The following is a 21,658-nucleotide window of genomic DNA, read 5'->3' as shown; positions in this document are numbered from 1 at the left end:
GCTGTTTAAAATCTATATGAAGCCCTTGGGAGCGGTCATCAGGAGATTTGGGGTGAGGTGTCAAAGGTATGCTGATGATACCCAGCCATGCAAGCCCTTGACCACTGCCTCAGTGGTGGGCTGGATGAGGGCCAATAAACTGAGTCTGAATCATAGCAAGACAGAGGCACTGTGGGTTGGTGGTTCCCAAGTTCGGATAATTGGTCAGTTCCCTGCTTTGGATGGGGTCGTACTTCCTCTGAAACAGCAGGTTCATAGTCTGGGTGTGCTCCTGGATACATCTTTGCTGCTAGAGGCCCAAGTGACCTCAGTGGCTAGAGTGCCTTTTACCACCTTCGGCTGGTAAGACAGCTGCAGCCATTTCTGGACTGGGATATTTTGACCACTGTTGTCCATGCCCTGGTAACCTCCAGGCTGGATTACTGTAATGCGCTCTATGTGGGGCTGCCCTTGAGGTTGGTCTGGAAGTTGCAGCTGGTGCAAAGTGCAGCAGCAAGACTGCTCACTGGGGCAGGGTATCGCCAACCTGTCACCCCTCTGCTGAAAGAATTGCACTGGCTGCCCATTTGCTACTGGGCCAAGTTCAAGGTTTTAATTTTGGTGTACAAAGCCCTATACAGCTTGTGACCAGGATACCTAAAAGACCAGCTTATCCCTAATATAGCCAGTCGATCACTGCGCTCTGCAGGTGAGGGCCTCCTGCAGATAGCATCTTATCATGAGGTCTGTTCTGCACAACATAAGAAACAGACTATCTCTGTTATCTTTTTGGCACCTGTTGAAGACCTTCCTCTTTCAACAAGCCTTTTAAGTTGAGACCTTATCCCAGTCTGCGTTTATGTGGGAATTGCTTTTAATATGTTTTTAAACCTTTTTTTAAAAACAACGTTTTTAACCTTTTTTAAAAAAAAGTCTTGAAAGCTTTTTTAAAAAATGTTTTCAAAGATGTTTTGTTTTAATGAATTTTAAAGTCTGTTTTTATGATGTTTAAAGTGTTTTTAGTGCTTTTGTTTGCCACCCTGGGCTTCTGCTGGGAGGAAGGGTGGGATATAAATCAAATAATAAATAAATAAAAATAAAATATGAATGCAGCCTAAGTAAGCACAATATATTTGATGATATAAACTGTATACCTGAAAAAGATTTTCCTTAAACTACCAGAGTGTAAAGTTGCCATAGGTATGTAGAATGTTTCTAGTAGTGTGTGAACCCCAAACAGAGCTTGCACAGGAATTTTTGATTATTGATTTTGTTGTATCTTATGTCAGGCTTACACAGGACTTAAGCAGAGGGAAGTTGTGTCAAGATCGGCTGCTAATCCCAAGATCTGTAGCATATAAAAAGAAAAGAAAAGCTGTTTCATCTTCTTTGTGCTGCAATGGTTTCCTTTGTGTATATCTGTTGGCTGGATAACATCTAAGTGTTCATCTATTCCTGACCCATAACTATTTAGATGAATCTAAAATGTGAGATAGTTCCCATAGTAATGTCATTGAGTTTGCTTACAGCTGTAATAATTGTTTTTGGCACGTTTACTTTTCCAAATACAACAACACCTATAAAAATTATGCATGTAGCATGTGAGAAATATGATAACTTGTTCCATCTCTACAGTCTGTCTAGTGGGGTACAGAGGTGCTATTCATCAAGATATTCTGCTCAAACCATGGCAATCCCCCAGGTAATCTATATAAACTCATAGCCTCAAATAGCCCCAAATGCTTGTATTCAGAGTGCAGATCCAGTTATATGATTTACGTCAGAGAGAGTTTCATTCTTTCTGGCTGCAACTGAGGAACAAGCACAACACTACTCCCCTAACTTAGGATGCATATATGTATTAACCATGCAACTGCCTGGTGAGTGCTCTCCTATATATTCAGATATATATTTAAACAAACACCATAGCTAAATTCTAACAGCAAAGAAAGTAAATACATCATCTGTAATTACAGGGGGATATCACTATGAGATCATTATTGCTACCATATGCAATTTGACAGTCTCCGTATTTAGTTTGGAAGAGAGAAGGGAAAGGGAGTCGAACCCACGCATGTTCAGCAGAGTTTTTTTCAGTGAAAACCCCTTAAATCTGTAATCCATATACTATCTTATGGAGGGTAGACTAGATGACCCACTGGATTCCTCATCTTCCATTATCTCGTTTTTCATAAATGTGGGGAATACAGGTAAACATCCCATTTCACAGGTGAGAAATTGAGGCTGATAGGCAGTGGCTTTTATAAGGCCACATGGTAGGTCCATGGATAAGATGGAACTTGAATCCTGGTCTTCTCCAGGGGAAAGAAAAGCAGTACTAAAGATATGTTAGTACTCTTCCATTTTGTTTTACTATTTAAATTTTTTAATTAAGTTTCTTCAAACTAAATTAACCCTCCACCTAATATTTATCTATACATGCCTATATAATCTTCTACCCCAATACATATAATCGGATATATGCATTTAATGACAGATTAACATATCAGACAGGACAAAAAGGAGGGGGGAAGAGAAATAAAATCAAATCTGGGTGTACCCATCTTGATGGTTCATCAGTCAAATTCTTTCAACCAGAATCTTCTCAGTTGAATCTCCTTAAGTCTATTCCCTGATATGTAGGAATAATTGAAGGGAGAAGGTAAACTGCAGGAATTTTCTCTTAATTCTGAGTTATAATGTATTATTTTATTATTTCATTCATTCATTCATTCATTAGATTTATATTCCACCCTTTCTCCCAGGAGCCCAGGGCAGCAAACAAAACACTAAAAACACTCTAAAACATCTTAAAAACAGACTTTAAAATATATTAAAACAGAACATTTAAAAAATATTAAAACAAAACATCTTAAAAATATTTTTTTTTTAAAAAGCTTTAAAAACATCTTAAAAAGCAATTCCAACACAGAATCAGACTGGGATAAGGGCTCTACTTAAAAGGCTTGTTGAAACAGGAAGGTCTTCAGTAGGCACCAAAAAGATAACAGAGATAGCACCTGTCTAATATTTAAGGAGAGGGAATTCCAAAGTGTTGGTGCCACAGCACTAACGGTCTGGTTCCTATGTTATGTGGAATGGACCTCCTGATAAGGTGGTATCTGCAGGAGGCCCTCACCTGCAGAGTGCAGTGATTGACTGGGTATAAAAGGGATAAGATGGTCTTTCAGGTATCCTGGTCCCAAGCTGTATAGGGCTTTGTACACCAAGACCAGCACTTTGAACTTGGCCTGGTAGCTAATGGGCAGCCAGTGCAATTCTTTCAGCCGCGTAGTGACATGTTGGCAATACCCTGCCCCTGTGAACAATCATGGCGCCACCACCTGCAGCTTCTGAACCAACCTCAAGGGCAGCCCCACATAGAGTGCATTACAGTAATCTAGCTTGGAGGTTAATTTATGCATTTAAGAAATTCATAGATGACTCTTCATCATTTGATTCCAGATCAGTTTACAATGATAAAATGCAATTTGTAATACATAAAAATATTCAAACATTTTTTTAAAATCTTGAAAACTGACTAAACAGAACAAAACAACCTCAGGGCAGTATTTAACATACTTTAAAAACTTTAGTACCTGGGAATACAGAACTATTTTTGTCTTATGCCTAAGGGATAACACTAGGTATCTGACAAACTTCCCTAGAGTAGGATTTCCATAAACAGGTGCCACAAAACAACCAATAATGAACTTTCCTTGTCACCATCCATCTTACCACTGATGATGGAGACATCCAGAGAAGAGTCTCTGTAGATCAGGGATGGGAAGCCTGTGCCCTTCCAGATGTTGCTGGACTCCATCATTCCTGACCATTGACTAAACTGGCTGAGGGTGATGGAAGTTGTAGTCCAGCAACACATGGAGGGCCACAGATTCTCCACCCCTGCTGTAGGTTATCTCTGTGCATGGAGAGGTTGATATGGGAGTAGACATTCCTTTAAAAGTAATCAGTGAGAAGTCTGTTATTCTTGTGGCCCTCCATATGATGTTGGACTCCATCAGCCCCAGCAAGCATAGTCAATGATCAGGGATGGTAAAAGCTGTAGACTGACAACATCTGGAGGGCCATAGATTCCTCACTCCTGCTTTATAAGGCATTACCTTTCTTCCTTTCAACACAGTCCTATGAATCTGAGTGTTTTTTTATTTTTTTTAAATTGCAATATAACAGAAAGAAACAAGGAAAAAGAGATAAAAATATTGCCATCTGACATTAACAATAAGAATATTTCATCAATCCTAATGGAATGTATGGAATGTATAGATTAATATAAGTGGTCCATATGTCCAAATAGGTATGTAAAGAGATTGATGATTATAAGCCATGTAGAATGTAGAAAGGAGCAGTAGGATCTTCAGATCACTGAGTAGTGGATGGTGGTGATTTGTTCTTCCAGCCTTGCAGTGTAAGTCTCTTTGCCACCATAAGGGCTCACAAGACCCACCTTTGTTGTCCGTCTTTTAGACTCTCACACCACAGGAATATAATTTAAGAGTGTATTAACATCCACAAATATCAAGGATTTCTCCAAAATGAAGTTAATACAAATAATAATTTCTTACCAGAAAGATGACATTACAGGACATACCCATCATATGCCTCAAAGAGGCATTTTCAGCATTATATCACCAACATCTATCTGAACTAGCCAGTTCCTTCCTGGACATCACTTTTTCTTAAATCAATCTCAGTTTTGCACTACATATAGATGCTAAAGCAACTTTTTATTGATTAAGCAGAATGGAACACTCTAACTCTCTATTCCAACCCTGAACATTAAATTTACTACATCCGATAAACATTTATAAACAACTATTATGGGTTTAGCTTTTTGCAAGGATCCAGTTATTAATTTCATTGTGCAGTCCTATCTGAATCTGTGACATCTGCACTGAGAGTATATACTGCTCCAGAATCTGGGTGAAACTACCTGACACTGAAATGGCATCCCTGTGTCAAGTATTGCCTCAAGACTCAATGATATATAGTAACACTAGCTGAAACATGACTTAATCATCATGTATATTTCACTCATACATCATGTATACATCATGTATATTTGTATATATACATTATGTATATATACATGATGTATATTTGAAACTGGTATAGCACAGTGGGGAGGAGAGCCTGGCTGGAAGTCCAGAGTCTGTGAGTTCAAATCCCCGCTTGTGTCTCTTGAGTGTAAAGGGCCAGCTAAAGATCATCCCCACAGTGAGTGGCTCAGGGGTTATGTGCCCTGCCACCTGTGCAGCCGTGGGCAAGCTGCATAGTCCCAATGAGCCCAGTTGCCCCCCAGCTGGCAGTTGCGATCAAGGAAGGGACTGTCTTGTGCAGCTGTGGCAAGCTGAGCAGGCCCTAGCCAGCGGGGGAGGACTAGCCTCAGAGGGAGACAATGGCAAACCCCCTCTGAATACCGCTTACCATGAAAACTCTATTCATAGGGTAGCCATAAGTTGGGATCAACTTGAAGGCAGTCCATTTCCATTTTTCCATATTTCCCTACCCCAATTCCACATCTACCACTAGGAAGGGAAAAGTGGCAAGAAAATACATGGTATGGCTTTTTAGTAGTCTTTAAGGTGCCACAAAACCTTTTGTTACCATGTCACAGGATAAGTGTTACCACATGCTTAATGGAATTGAGAGACAATTTACCATAGGCAAGCAGTTTTCAGTGGCAATCCTGTGTCTCTGGTAGCATAGGGTTTCCTCCAATATTAGTCATACTCAGAGTAGATCCATTGAAATTACTGGACACAATTAACTTAGGCTTATTAATTTAAGTGTGTAAACCTTAGTTGGATACAACCCAGATAGTTCTACAGACAGGTCCGGTTCTTTGCATAGTACTGGGAATACATATGAAGTACAGAGGTTTCCAGAATCTCTTGTTTGTATCATTGGTTATATTACACTTATACACCAGCTTTTTCTATGTAAAAGAGGCAAGGAATGTAGCTACTTGTTTGGATGTATGGTATTCCTGATTTAATAACATTTGCATGTCATGTTTGTTAAGTGGTACTATCCAAGCCATGTTTGTCAGCTTTTTGTATTGAAAAAGCCAGCAAGTCGTAAGTCAATATTCTCTTCTTCATTCTGCCTATATGGCCTATTAGTTGCTGAATGTGTAAATTGGAAAAAATAACAAAAATGCTTTGAGCCTTAAATCAAAAGAGCATAAGAGTTCATTTACATGTTCACCAAAATAAATGGTCTTCGTTTGTTATTTCCACTATTAATTGATTTCAAGAAGATCAAATGGCTGTCAAAAGCTTGAATGAGAGCACTTTCATTTAGAGTTTACATTATAGACTTTCCAGCCACACCCTTTGTCATCAAAATTCTTCTGAATGCCATAACTGAAAAGGAAGGATTGGTATCTTTTTCCCCCGTGTTTGTTACAGGGCAGAATATGCACATGTTAATCTGGTTAGTCAGGTTCTTCAAGATTTTTTGCACTTTGTTCACAAAGAGAGAATACATAATAGGCTGCTTGAGAAAGAATATACTGCCTGCTATTTCCATTTGGCAAATTTGCTTCATTCTGTCCTCCTCTATCCCCATACACCAGTTCTTTTAAAGAAGGATTGGTAGCATATTAATGACAATTTGTATGCTGCTATTTTCATATACTGAGGTTGAGGACTTATAAAGATAAGCACCACTTGTTCATTTAGAGAGGGGCTTTCTTTTTGGTACTCTGTGTTCTTGCACAAGAGTAGGAAAAAGCAGCCAGAGTTTGTGTGAGATTCTGAAGCTGTTTCCTAATCAACAAAAACAACGGACCTTGCCAGGCATCAGTGCTGTCAAAGAGTTTCTACCTGGAGCTACATGGAACAGCAGCCAGGTAAGAAAAGCAGCTAAAGGAATCATAAGCAACAGAATGCCAAAGAGGCAAGCACATATCTGATTGACAGGCAGCAGACCTTTCTATGTTATGTGCAGAAGTTTCAATGGTCAGATCTGGGGATGAAATAATAGCATTTCGCAGGAGAACAATATGAAAGAAAGTGATTTTTGAGAAGGCCAACCTTAGAAGGACACAATCCACAAAACTTGCTGTGCAGATATAGAAGTGACATTAAGATATGCAGTGGAAAGGTAATGAACAAACATAATGGGAGCAGTAATTGACAAATGTCTTATTTGTATTTGTTAATCATACATTTAAACAGGCAAAATTTACACTGCTTACCGCTGAGGCTGAACCAAGAAAAACAGTCTGAGAAAGAAGGATGTGGGTGGAAAGGGCCAGTGATCTAGCTTCTCTGTGCAGGGAAGCACAGAGTTCTTAATTCATATCACATTGTATCTGAATAATAAATAAACTGGAAAATTCATTTAATATCTGATTGCATTTGGAAGATTTTTCTGTAGCTTAAGAAAAAATATTTCCCTTTCGCATGACTTAAAGCAGACCTTTTCCTTCCTCAAACTGATGCAGATAATTGTGAAATGTCCAATGTTTCATTAAAAACAAAAGAGCAGTAATGCCTGAAAGAGGAAGTGAACTCAATCTTTTTTCTTTAAAAAAGTCCTTTATTTACTTTACAAGCTTTACCAAACATATTTTGAAGATACAATAACATGACAATTTCTCTCTCCTCTGTACACTCCAACAAGAAATCATAGAGGATACATGAGCTCAATATTTTCTATATGAAATTCTTTTTTTAAATTTTTTTTATTTTTTAAAGGAGTCTATACATAAACAATAATAATCTACAATTGAGGACTATGATCATGCAACGGTAGGCCAAAATACAATATAGATATTTTAAAATATATCCAGCCATATATTTAAGTTAATACTACTTGACAGCCAAAATAAAGAAAAAATACCACTGCATTTAGCCGTGCATTGACAGCATGAGTTTACGATACATCTATTCATGAGTTCCAAATATGAATAAGTTGATCTGGAGATTTTATATTGTTATCTGTCCTATTAACTTAAGTGATAAACTGTTTCTCCCTCTCCCCACCTAAATAATCTGTTTTTGTTTGGCCTCAGCTTTCGTGTACTTTTTTCAGCCTTTGTGATGGGCCATAGTTCCACATACATTTCTGTTTGAAGAATGTTTAAATGCTAATATAGCAGAGAAGATTGCCAGAGGAAAGATCTCCACCTAGTCAAAAGTTCACAAGCTGTTTGTTGTTGTTTTAAATCTTTGTTGAACTTCAAGGGTGTAGTTGTAGATACATTTTTTCCATGCATCAGAATGGAAAATATGCTTGGCACATTTGAAATTATTAAAATATGATTAAAATAAAATATGATTAGTCACTATGATCTAATAAACATACATAACTGCAACTCAGAGTGGAGTTCATAACAGCTTCTTGTATGAGGCAGGTTCAGGCATGTTAACATACTTTGCTATAGCTTGTCTTCTAAAGTGAAAACTAATAGCAAAGCTACATCTTATGCTATAACATAAATAACAAAATCCTAAGCACCACTTTAGTAGCTTTGGGGTGAAGTGGGGTTGGCATTTAATCTTTTTCCCACCCACTATTTATCTGTTCCAAATTCCCCCCTCTCCAGGCTGCTTCCCCTGCCCCACTGAGGATAAAAAAGCATCTATGTGGATAAACAAGAAAAGCAGTTTTCAAGAGAGAATCTCTGCAGAAGTGTAGTGAATGAGTGTATGTGGGGAGGGGGGATTTAAGAATACTTTCCCTGCTGTTTATCTGCTCTGAGTCCTGAAGCAATTTTATTACATGCATTCACATTTGATGTGTAGGAAGCGAACCTATAGTGTTGTGGCACCTACTCTTTGGAATTCCCTCCCCTTAAATATTAGACAGGCACCATCTCTGTCATCTTTTTGACACCTGCTGAAACCTTCCTGTTTCAATGAACCTTTTAAGTAGAGACCTTATCCCATTCTATGTCTGTGTTGGAACTGTTTTAAGATGTTTTTAAAGTTTTTTTAAAAAATCCTGTCAAAACCCTGGTTGAACTGTGGCATACAGAAATGACCCAGGAGGTTGACATGATTGCTCCTGAGCACCCTGTCCTGTCTAGAGCTCCTATGGCTCCATGGTATACCCCAGAGCTGAGAGTGATGAAACAATATAGGAGACAGCTTGAGTGCAGATGGAGACGAACTCCTGGTGGATGCAATTACACACTGGTAAGTGCCTATGGTAAACTGTATTTAGGGGCAGTGAGGGCATCAAAAAAACAATATTTTGCTGCCACTATCAAATCATCAATCTGCCGCCCAGTGGAGCTCTTCAGAATCGCCCGGGGGCTATTACACGCTGGCCCCAAGGACATGGTAGAACCATCTGAGGCCTGCTGTAATGAATTTGCTAGGCACTTCAAGGATAAAATCTTTAGCATCCACCAGGACTTAGACTCCAGTGTTATAGCAGGTGAATCAAGTGGGATATCCAGAGCACAGCCTTGTCCCAATTTCTTGGATGAGTTTCAGTTGGTACAGCTTGAGGACGTTGACAAGGTGCTTGGACAGGTTCGTGCAACCACTTCTGTGCTGAATCCTTGCCCTTCTTGGCTAATAAAAGCTAACAGGGATGGAACAGCCGGCTGGGCCAGGGAAGTGATTAATTCCTCTCTGCGAAAGGGGGTGGTCCCTAGCTTCCTGAAAGAGGCGGTAGTGAGACCACTCCTGAAGAGACCCTCCCTGGACCCAGAAAATCTTAATAACTATAGGCCAGTAGCAAATGTTCCATTCCTGGGCAAGGTCCTTGAATGAGTGATGGCAGGCCAGCTCCAGACACTCTTGAATGAGACTTGATTATCTGGATCCATTTCAGTTGGGTTTCAGGCCTGGTTTTGGCATGGAAACGGCCTTGGTCGCCCTGTATGATGACCTCTGTCTGGAGAGAGACAGGGCGAGTGTGACTCTGTTGAATTCTCTATGATCTCTCAGCAGCTTTAGATACTATTGACCATGGTATCCTTCTGGGAAGGCTGGCTGAGTTGGGAGTGGGAGGGACTGCATGGTGGTGGTTCCACTCCTACTTGGCGGGTCAGCTCCAGAAGGTGGTGCTTGGGGAGCATTGATCAGCACCCTGGACTCTCCAGTATGGGGTTCCACAGGGGTCAGCTGGAACTTTGCTTTGATGTCATTGGCCACGCTTCCATAGCAGCCCTACCAGGTCTAGTGGGCACCAGCCCTGTATGATGACCTCTGTCGGGAGAGAGGCAGGGGGAGTGTGACTCTGTTGATTCTCCTTGATCTCTCAGTGGCTTTCGATACCATCAACCATGGTATCCTTCTGGGAAGACTTGCTAAGTTGGGAGTGAGAGGGACTGCGTGACGGTGGTTCCACTCCTACTTGGCACGTCAGCTCCAGAAGGTGGTGCTTGGGGAACATTGCTCGGCACCCTGGACTCTCCAGTATGGGGTTCCACAGGGGTCAGTTCAGTCTCCCATGCTGTTCAACATCTACATGAAACCGTTGGGTGCTGTCATCCGGAGATTTGTAGTGCGTTGCCATCAGTATGCTGATGACATGCAGCTCTATTTCTCCTTTTCATCTTCTTCAGGTGAGGCTGTCAGTGTGCAGAACCAGTGCCTGGCTGCGACAATGGACTGGATGAGGGCTAATAAACTGAGGCTCAATCCAGACAAGACTGAGATGCTGCTAGTGGGTGGTTCTTCTGACTGGATGGTGGATGTCCAACCTGTCCTGGATGGGGTTGCACTCCCCCTGAAGGAGCAGGTTCGTAGCTTGGGGGTTCTCCTAGAACCATCTCTGTCACTTGAGGCTCAGGTAGCCTCGGTGGCACGGAGTGCCTTCTAACAACTTCGGTTGGTGGCCCAGCTACAACCCTATCTGGACAGGGATAACCTGGCATCAGTTGTCCATGCTCTGGCAACCTCCAAGTTAAATTACTGCAATGTACTCTACGTGGGGCTGCCTTTGAAGACGGCTCGGAAATGGCAGGTTATGCAAAATGCAGTGGCCAGATTGGTAACAGGGACCAGAAGGTTTGAACATATAAAACCATTCTGGCCCACTTGCATTGGCTGCCTGTATGTTTCCAAGCTTGATTCAAGGTGCTGGTTTTAACCTATAAAGCCTTACACGGCTTAGGACCACAATACCTGATGGAACGCCTCTCCTGACATGAACCCACCCGTACAGTACCCTCAACATCCAAGGCCCTCCTCCGGGTGCCTCCTCTGGGGGAAGATGGGAGTCTGGCAACAATGGAGAGTGTCTTCTCAGTGGTGGCCCCCAAATTATGGAATGATCTTCCTGATGAGGTGAGCCTGGTGCCAACACTGTTATCTTTTCAGTGCCAGGTCATGACTTTCCTCTTCTCCCAGGCATTTTAGCATGTGTTTTTAAATTGCTTTTTAAACATGTGTTTTTAAATTTGTATATTTGTTTTTAATTGTTGTAAAATGCCCAGAGAGCTTCGGCTATGGGGTGGAATACAACAACACTTTATTCGCTTTTAGCCATGGGCCATAGCATACATGTTTCCATAAAATAAATAAAATAGAGATAAACCATACAATGTAGTACACAATTTTGTTGGCTTCCCTATGAGATAAAATGATTTAAAATTCAATGCAATTAGGTTTTGCAATATTGAATTCTAATATGCTTTGCAGCAAGAGCAAAATTGGCTACAGCCATAGTGATTACTCCATAGTTATCTGACAACAAGTCGGCTATTAAAACATCAGAGGAAAGCCCAGCTCTAGAGTTAATAAAGGGAGATAAAAACTTGTGTCTGGGAGCATTATATAGAGGACATTTTAAGATATAGTGGGCTAGATCCTCGGTCTCCTTATTACCCCAAATACAGTAACGTTCAGTTCTTGGAATCCCATTATATCTACCCTCCAAAAAAGCTGTTTTCATAGTCTGGAATCTGATTTCAGTGTAAACTTTCCGTATCTTCGGGTTAGTGAGTATAGTAAAATAAGAGGCAATTACGTGATTTGATTTAAAAGATGGAAACCATCTCGAGAAAGGAGATGTCACTATATAGAGCCTATCCTGGACCTCATGGAAATTAAAGATCCAGTTTCTCAAGTCCTTTGGAGAAAGGGTTAGAAGATTACTGGGGGAGAGATTATAAACATTAATTAGCGTTAGTGTGGTATGGGCCCAGCCTCCAGATTGTATTTGTTCTTGCCAGCAAGATTTTACAATTGAAAATTCATCAAGATTGATAATTTTCCTCCAAAACCTTAATATCGCGCAATCTATTTTCGCTGCCAATGTGGAGAGTCCCGTCTCAGCTCTTACATGAGCAGAAGGCGTTCCTTGGGGAAGGCCCAGAATCTGTTTTAAAAATAAATTTTGGATGGGTTCTAAAGTTGGCTTAAGAGCATAACCCCAAATTTCTGCCCCGTATAACAATTTAGGAAGGCCTTTAGCGATAAAGATTTTTATCATCGGGGGGATTAACTGTCCACCTCGGGTGAAGAAAAACTTTTTTAATTGGCCTGTTATTCTGGCACTAGCTAATTTGATAACCTCTGCCTGGGGTTTCCATGAAAGGTTATTAAGTATTATGCCAAGGTATTTGAAAGATTGGACCTGCTCTATAGGGATGCCATTGAGGGACCATTTGTTTTTGGACTTCCTGTTCTTCCCGCAAATCATAATTTTAGATTTTGGGTGGTTTATCTGTAGGCTGTTATTCCGGCAGTATTCCTCTAGGCAAGCTAGCATTCTATTTAAACCGATCTTATTTAGGGAGAATAGAGCCAGATCGTCTGCGTATAGCAACGCAGATATTTTTTTATTGCCAATTGATGGAGGGAAGAACTTCAATGAAGATAGCGTTGGAATTATATCATTGATGAAATAATTGAAAAGAAAAGGTGCCAAAATGCATCCTTGTTTCACTCCTCTCAAGGATGGAATTTCACGTGATAGAGCTCCGTTTCTACCCAAACGTACTCTTAAATAATTAGAGTGATGAAGGGACCTAATTAACCAAACCAATCGTTTGTCTATATTCGATTGTCCCAATTTATGCCACAGCAACTCTCTATCCACTGAGTCGAATGCCGCGGCGAAATCTATGAACACTATATAAAGGGATGAATATTTTCCTTTGAGGGCTTTAGATATTAGGTGCTGTAGAATATAGACTTGATCTATTGCGGACCTATCTTTTCTGAATCCCGCCTGCTCCTGGTGGATGATCGAAAACTTGGTGTCCCACTCTACCAGTTTATTCAGAAGGAGACGTCCATATAATTTAGCTGTAACGTCAAGGAGGCTAATGGGCCTATAGTTTCAGGGGTCTGATGGATCCCCCTTTTTATAAATGGGTACTATAATACTAGTGCACCAGCCCCAGGGGAAGTTTCCTGTATTATTAATGTATGTAAATAAATTTGCTAACAGAGGGATCCACCAAGAGGATTCCGTTAGAAAAATCTCAGACGGTAACATGTCTTCCCCAGGGGCTTTATTTAGGTGGAGAGTTGAAATTAAATCCCTTATCTCGGTATAGGTGACTGGTGGCCACGGCGGCAAGTCCAGGCTCGCATCTGGAGGGCGGGGCTGGGTTAGTGTTATAGGGGCAAAAAGGGCGCTAAAATATGACACCCACGTCTCAGGAAGAATCGGGGGAATAGGGACTGGATCACTCTGAGTAAAACCTCCCTGGACCAATTTCCAAAATTGCTGGTCTTTTTTATGTAATAAGGCTTGGCCTAGATCCCTCCAATTGTTTGCAAAGAAGAGTTGTTTTTTCTTTTTTTAGAAGGCAGTTATAAGCCCTCTTTAATAGTAAAACTTGATGGATAGAATCCTCTGAAGGACATCGACACATAATTTTAATTTGGGTTGTCAAATCACTTTTCTTTGCACGACATTCCCCATCAAACCACGAATTCAGACCTCTTGAGGGTTTGGGAGGGATAGAGGTTGACACTACATGTTTAATAGCCGAAACTGTGCGATCGTAAATTTCCAGGATATCTTCAGGAGTAACAGTGGCCTGATGGCGAAGATCTAAAAGTGTTTTTGATTGAAGGAGTTGGTTTGCTAGCATTTCTATATCTGGTGTCCATTTAAGACGTGGAATACAAATGCAATAAATAAATAAATAAATAAGATGTTTTTAGTGTTTTGTTCCTTGTTTGCTGCCCTGAGTTCCTTCTGCAAGGAAGGGCAGGATAGAAATTTAATTAATTAATAGTTCTTTCCTTAAAGAAATAGGATGATTTCCATTTTCAGCCCTGTTCATATATTCTCTCCCTGTGTGTACAATAAATGTGTGGATAGCAGACATCAGCAGGTGCCAGCATCCCTCCCTTGGTGTGATGACATTCTTGTCTACAATATACAGCCATGTGTACAAATCTATAGCCAGCAGCAGAGCTACATGAAATTGGGAACCCTGAAAGAACAGGGCCTCTGATCAAGTAGAGCCTATGCAATAGGGTTGTATTCACAGACATGTATTCAGCAGATGGAGAAGATCAGAAAGAGCCCTTAATATAAGTAAAGAGCTTCTAGAAACAGAGGAGAAGCTGTCATACAAAGTCAAACCGTTAGTCCATCTATCCCATTACTGTCTATGCTCACTGGCAGTGGCTCTCCAGGGTTTCAGACAATGGTCTGTCACAGCCCTAATTTGAGATGCTGTGGATTGAACCTGGGACCCTTTGAATGCAAAGCAGGTGCTCTGTCACTGAGCTACTGCCCTTCTACCTTGCTATTACATTTAACAGCTACGGCTTTCATACAAATGAATACCTTTGGATAAAGAACCACAATAATTCAAAAATTCATATGCACAGAATACATATTTTTATTCTTAGCATTCTGTCTCAAAACATGTCTTCCAAAGTAAAATAAAAATAAAAAACTAAGGCAACAAGGGTGCCAGAAATAATGAGAAATAGCATTAAGAGGTACTGTGTGTATGCAACATTTACTGAGGAGCTCCATACTGGTAAAAAATATTGCGTTTCTGGATTACTTATTGTAGGCCATCTTTCCTACAAAGAACTCCAGGTGCTCTGTGAAGTTATCCCATCTTATTCTCAAAACGGTTAGGTTAGGCTGAGAGACTGTAACTGGCCTTCTGTCTCCTTCCTCATCACAAGTTGCAATGCTTGGGCTATGTAACTTTTTCTGGGACCTTGGAAACTGAAGTAGTTCATATATGGCCTCCTGGCTCAACTCATTGGTCTGTTTTAAGAAGCCTCCCCCCCCATGCAAATTTCCCCTTTTTTCCCTGGAGTGCCTTAGTGATATCATGTTACTTTAGAATACATGTGTCTGCACTAGGGTTGCCAGGTCAGAAGCATCCCAAACCCTGAGATTTTGGGTGCAGGCCCTAGTGATGTCATAGGGGCATGCCTGAGTGATGTCATGGGGTGGGCCCTAATGATGTCATGGGGGCCGGCCTGAACGATGTCATTAAATATGATACATTAAGCATCAACCACAGTTGTTTGGAACATACAATTCAAACAAAAACATTTCTCTGATTGGAAATTAAGATTGAAATCTTAGCTAAAAGATGGAGCCTGGGTAGGGAACATTTAATCTAGCCAATTCACTTCTGGTAAAAAGGGTTTAAGTGCCCTCAGGCCAGGCCAGTCACCAGAAGGCCATTGTAGGAAGCCTAGTGTTGTGGAGATGTTAGATGGGAGCACTCAGATGGCCCTGAAGACTGCAATTCTAAACACACTTATTAAGGGACTAAGCCCCATAGAACTCAATAGGACTTACTTCTTAGTAGACATGGTTTGGATTATGTTGTTGGTAAGGCTTGACCAGGGATCCTCTGCAAAGATATCTGTATCGAAGTAGGGTTGGCAACTCCCTGCCTGGAATGCCCTGCCTGCCTTTTAACATGGCTGCTTACAGACTTGACCCTTCACTGCAGAGAGAGGTTTGAGAAAAGAGTAAGAGTTAAGAAGATTATCTACCTTTTCCTGTCTACCTTGTGGGCTGCTATAAACTCACTTTGATAGCCAACCCAATTCCAGTGAGTAATAATGGACAGAGAGAAAACACACATTGTTTGGTCTACATTCACAGGCAGTAGTTTGGGAACAACAGCAATTGAAGCCACACTTCCCAGTATTTTACCACTATTGGGCAAGAAACAAACCATCATGCAAACAAGGTGCATCATCAGTGAGTCTTAAGGGGGTTGAGCTGAGCACATGGAACCACTGTTGTTGCTTCTATGGATGTAAGAGAGTGAGGTCAGAGGTAAATGAAATGTAAATAGAAAAAGAAAAAGCAGTGATGATTTCCTAAATGCAATACCATACCAACTACAACAAGATTCCTATGAGTAAGGCAAAAAACTCAGCATACCACAACCAGTTAGGATTCCTAACCAAAAACCACAACTAAAAATCCTGGCAGCCAGACAGCCAAGATCATAGACATCCCCATGCAGAACAACCTGACCCAGAGGCTGCAGTTAGTGCAGAATGCTGTGGCACGACTGCTGACATGAATGAGACCCTATCAGCACATAATACCTCTGCTTTGAAATCTGCACTGGTTGCTAATTTGCTACCAGGCCAAGTTCAAGGTGTGTTTTCCATGTTATGGGTGCCACATAGTACTTGTTCTGCTCTTGTAAGAAATGAGTCCTTTAGTGTGGCAGCACCTACCCTTTGAAACTCCTGCCTATTGACATTAGCAGATGCCTCTATTGTACTCTTTTTGGCACCTAAAACATTTTTGTTTAGGCAAGCCTACCCAGGCAGGTAGAAACTATTATGTTTTTATCTATTTTAACTCATTGTTAATTTTACTATTTTGAATATTTTTAAATACCTGTCTTTAACTGCTTTTGCCAATAATTTTATTGTTTTAATTCCTTCTGTAAACTGCTTTGAGATTTTTTTTACAATAAAATGGTATATAAATGTTGTAATTAAAATACATAAATAAATTACTGAGTCACTGTGGCCCTTGGGTCTCTTTCCACTTTTAGGAACAAAGGAATCTGTCTTATACTGACTCAGGCCATTTGGTGCCGTCTAGCTGAATACTGATGACATGGATTAGCATTGGCTCTCCAGGATTCCAGGCAATAGTCTTTTCCAGAAACTGAATTTTGGACCTTTGCATGCAAAGTATATGCCCTACCACTGAGCTACAACCCTTCCCCTATTTTAAAAAAATATCTTTTAGAATTGTTCTTTTCAGTTCACTAATGAATGCACATCATACCTAGTGCAGATCCACACCATTCATTTAAAGCACATTCAACACATATTTGAAGCACATGAATCACACCATAGAATCATGGGAACTGTAGTTTGTTAAGGGTGGTGGGAACTATAACTGAGGGGGAAACTACACTTCCCAGGATTCTTTAGGGAAAGTTATGTGCTTTAAATGAAAGCTGGATGTGCTTTAAATGTATTGTGTGGATCTACTTAATAAACTTTGCCTGCATGTAATTAATTAATCTTTTAAAATGGAAATGAGCTATAAAGTTTACTGGGTGACCATGGGCTACTAACCATCTGTCAGCCTAATCTGCCCCTCAGGATGAAAACAACAGAGGGGAACCATGAATACCCCAAGGAAGAAGGGCACACTGAAAATGTAGAGGAAGTAATACTGTACAACCATAGTGTGAAATCAGATACTTATCGGGACATAGTATGAAGAAATATTTATATAAGCATGACTATCAAACATATTTATTATGTACACAACCTGTAAATATATTTATAGTGCAATCCTACGTTTGTTTACTCAGAAGCAAGTCCCAATGTATTCAGTGGGGCTTACTAAAACAAGAAAGCATGTAGAGAACTGCAACCTCAAATGATAAGGAACTTCATTCACCCAACCCAAACTTCAGAATCATGCCACTTTAAGATGTTTTGCAACTGTTTATACTTGTTTTTATGGTTACTGGATTTTAAAGGGTTTTATTTTTTACTGTGAACTGCCTTGGTTTCCAATCTGCAACCCTACCTCACAGGGTTGTTAGAAAAACTCCACACACACACACTGGAGATGTAAAAATACATACACCCCATATTTATTGTCAAAACCAGTTGGTCATTGCAGAACATTTTTAAAAAATCAGTATCAGTTTCCTACATAATAAAAGCAGTGATACCTATGTAGGCCCTACCTAACTGCTTTAAAAATAAGATTGGAGAGGGAGAGTAAGATTTACAACACAAACACAATTCTTTGCTATGTTTACTCAAAAGTTCCATCAATTTACAGCACAATAGTAACCATGTCTACTCAAAAGTAAGTCCTATTGAATTCAGTGAGGTTTACTCTGGGTATGTGGGATTAGCATTGCAGCTTTACTCCCAGAAAAGCAAGTACTGGATTAAAGCTTCGTATTGTATAGGTTTTCAAAACAGTACCCTCTTCAACAGCCCAGGAAAATTTAAACTTGTTTGACTCCTGCACACAAAAGAGAAAAAGACTGAAAGCTATAAACTTACTCAATTGATGGGATTATCAGAAAAGCGGGGGGGGGGGGAACAAGTTTTCTGACTTGCAAAGGGCTCTAGTTACTGCCTTATCAGTCACAACCCTGACTTCACTTATTGGCTACACACCTGAAAGGGTGGGATTAGAGGAGCCAGCTATGAGCTCATTTAACTGAAGTTATGGGGAGGTGGTTGACATTTTTGGTATATATCTCGGGAACCAGACAACCTAGAAACTTAATTTTTAAAAAAATGAAAGTGGAGAGTCCGGAGATTAAAGTGACTCAACTGGAGACCCATAAAGAACCCCAAAAATCAAGAGTCTCCAGGCAAAAACTGGACACCTGGCAACCCTAGTCTGCACCATTCAGACTTGGTGCAGGAATCACCCAAGTGCCTTCTATATCTCTTTTCCTGCTATTTAGATCATGCTAGAATTAAATGCATGAGGTCCAGTGTTAGAGATTAACAACTGTTTCTTTACCAAACACAAAACAAGTAAAATATTACCTTTTATCAGAGCAAATTTGCTATAGGTGTATACAAGTTTCCACACTTCACAGAAACAGTTAAGTTTTAGTTTTTTAAAAAATGCTTACAACCTTCAAAATGTGTAAGTATTTCAGAGCAACAGTTTAACAGTGTTAGTGGAAAATATAATGTGGATATGAGTATCCATTTTAAGATTCTTGGTTTATATTATATGTGTAAACTCACTAAAGGGTTTCTTCTTGAATGCCTTTTTAAAAAGAAATCTGACTTTTAAAATGTTATGTTTTCATATAATTCCTTCATCTGTGCTAAACTCCACTCTTAGTATAAGAATCAACAAATTATGATCACTGAACAGGGCCAACATTTAAGTTATGATTCATATAACTAAAATTTAAAGTTGATGGAAAATTGCTTGAGAGATGTTCTTGCTTTCCTCCCTACAGCAAATACAACACCGCCACCATAACAGCTTTCTGGAAATAGAATTCTCGACATCTGGAAGAAGTGTCAATCCAACTGTACAAGCAATAGAATTTAAACCAGTAACCTTACCAATATGAAGGCTAGATTCAACCTACAGCTCTAATTGTAGATCTGTTTTATAACTTAAGCTCCATTATAGTTGCTGCCCAGAAAACAGTTCACATCATGAAATGCTTTCTGTGTACAAATCTCTTTATGTAAAGCAGCTTCTACACATTTCAAGCAATTTTGTCTACAGCAGTAAAAATCATACTCATTAAAACATACCTATCACTTAGTTTTCACATCTGGAAAACCACCCACATGGTTAGCCTTCCTTGAAGCAACCATGCAGCCAGATTAGTATTTGAATCGAGCCTTGGATAGGGTTTGAAAGGTTGTCTGAATATGGCCATGGAGTATACAAGTACAGACCCATAAAGAATTTTCATGGGTTCTATATTTTGTTCCTAGTTTTTCTTCACCACTGTCCCTTTTCTATTGAAAATACATTATTTTGATTTTCAACATTACTTCTCATCATTTATTTATATCACTTATGTTTATTGTCCACTTCATTAATTGCTCTGTATATGTTTAGAAAGGTGGATATGTGCATTCCCAATATTCTGACAATACCATATATTGTCTTTCTTTTAAAATATAAACTTTTAAATATGAATATGACTTGCATAGAATGCAGTTCTGGTGGGTTAGCCGAGAGAAATGCTCACTTCATCCATATTCTGCTCAGTCTTTCATGTCTCCTTTCCCCAGGTGTGTACTGATGCCATGTGGAATGATCACTGCTTACATTTCACACAGCATTTTTCACTTGATCCACAATGGGTTGTATCCACCATTACTCATGTTAGGATCAGAGCTTGGAAAAGTTACTTTTTTGAACTACAACTTCCATCAGCCCCAGCCAGCATGGCCACTGGATTGGGCTGATGGGAGTTGTAGTTCAAAAAAGTAACTTTTCCAAGCTCTGGTTAGGATCTATGGATTATAATGGTATTTTTCAGAATTAAGCATGTGCAGTAAACACTAAGCAGTAGCTACACTTCAGCTTGGTAGAAATTGCACTGAGAGTCTGGTATAAGAAAAATATCAAACTAAATTAATTGTAGGAAATACAATTAGACAGAAAAGACCTACATCTGACTAACTGGATAGGAGATGCTGCAGAAGAGATGTCTGCAGCATCTGTGGTCCTCCTAAGGGAGCCATGCTGGCAAAAAGAACAAAAGGAAGACTGAGATCAGAGAAGGAGCAGGAAGGGAGATTTGTTTCCTCTGAGGATATCAGTTTACACCTAGAAGGAACAGTGAGCTTAGGTGAGAGTGGATAGAACAGCCTAGGAACTTAAGAGGGCGTATGTCTATCTCTCTGCTCCCCATGTAGCATGCAATCCCCTCCCAGGCTTCAAGCTGAGTTTTCAACAAGTCACACAGAGTAGACTCACTGATATTAATAAATTAGTCACGTCCAATAATTTCAATGGGTTTATTCTGAGAATGCCTAATATTGGCTACTACAAACCAATATATTTTTGAGACTGAGTAGGTTGCTTGCTTTGTTTGCATTCCACTCAGACTTTCATTCCCTGTATTTTGAAATTGAGTGGAATGCTGTCATAACTCACTCCCTGCTCACATTCTACCAGAGGTGTAGTCGTCCAGGGTCTTTGGGGTCTTAGTCCCCTTACTTTTTTGGGAGCCAGGTCCCAGCAGGGTCCCTATGTCTCCAGCATCCAGTGAGCCATTCAGCATGAAAGGGTGTTAGCCACTGAGAAGAGTCTTCTAAAACAATGTTCAAGCTTGTCCAGATTATTCTATATTCTTAGAAGATTGTATAATCTTAGAAGGGGGGATGGCTGTGAGGGAGGCATGGCTGTGACTATTATGAAAGGACCCTGCACTTCTGAATCTGCCACTACACTACTGCATTCTACAAGCCAGGATCTCATTAGTGCCGGTCTTAAACCATGGTTTATTGTTGGCTTATGAATTCTGGAATGTTAGGAAGGAACAAACCACAGTCCTGGGTTCAGGTGTCATGGGAAGTCAAGCTTAATTGTGGCTTCCTGGCTTATTTCCTGTGCTTGTGCCAGGGGAGGCACGAATCAGAAGGGATAAGACAGCCTGCATGAGCAGACTATTCAGTCACAATAAGCCACAATAAGCATGCAGCCCTGGCATATTGTGGCTTGTGAACACAACCAATATTATCTTCTCTCGGACTCACTGGTGTGTCCATTTTATATGAAATCCCAGCTTTGTGTG

General features: G+C 40.2%; 1 protein-coding gene across 2 annotated transcripts in view; it reads left to right on the top strand.

Moving 5' to 3' along the window:
- The window catches only part of ANO6 (anoctamin 6), a 102,642-nt gene that overhangs the window by 7,950 nt on the left and 73,034 nt on the right, over positions 1-21,658 (top strand). Inside the window, exon 1 of one of the 2 annotated variants that reach the window (XM_061639895.1) lies at positions 6,670-6,856. The exons of the other annotated variant lie outside the window; for it this stretch is intronic. Coding sequence (XP_061495879.1) covers positions 6,841-6,856 — 16 coding nt within the window. The 5' untranslated portion in view covers positions 6,670-6,840. Of the gene's footprint in view, positions 1-6,669; positions 6,857-21,658 lie in introns of those variants that run through there. 2 annotated transcript variants of the gene reach the window in all.

This window comes from Rhineura floridana, chromosome 8 (genome assembly GCF_030035675.1).
Source record: "Rhineura floridana isolate rRhiFlo1 chromosome 8, rRhiFlo1.hap2, whole genome shotgun sequence".
Taxonomy (NCBI): domain Eukaryota; kingdom Metazoa; phylum Chordata; class Lepidosauria; order Squamata; family Rhineuridae; genus Rhineura; species Rhineura floridana.
The sequence above is the reverse complement of the archived record's forward strand: the minus strand, read 5'-3'. Positions and strand labels throughout refer to the sequence as shown.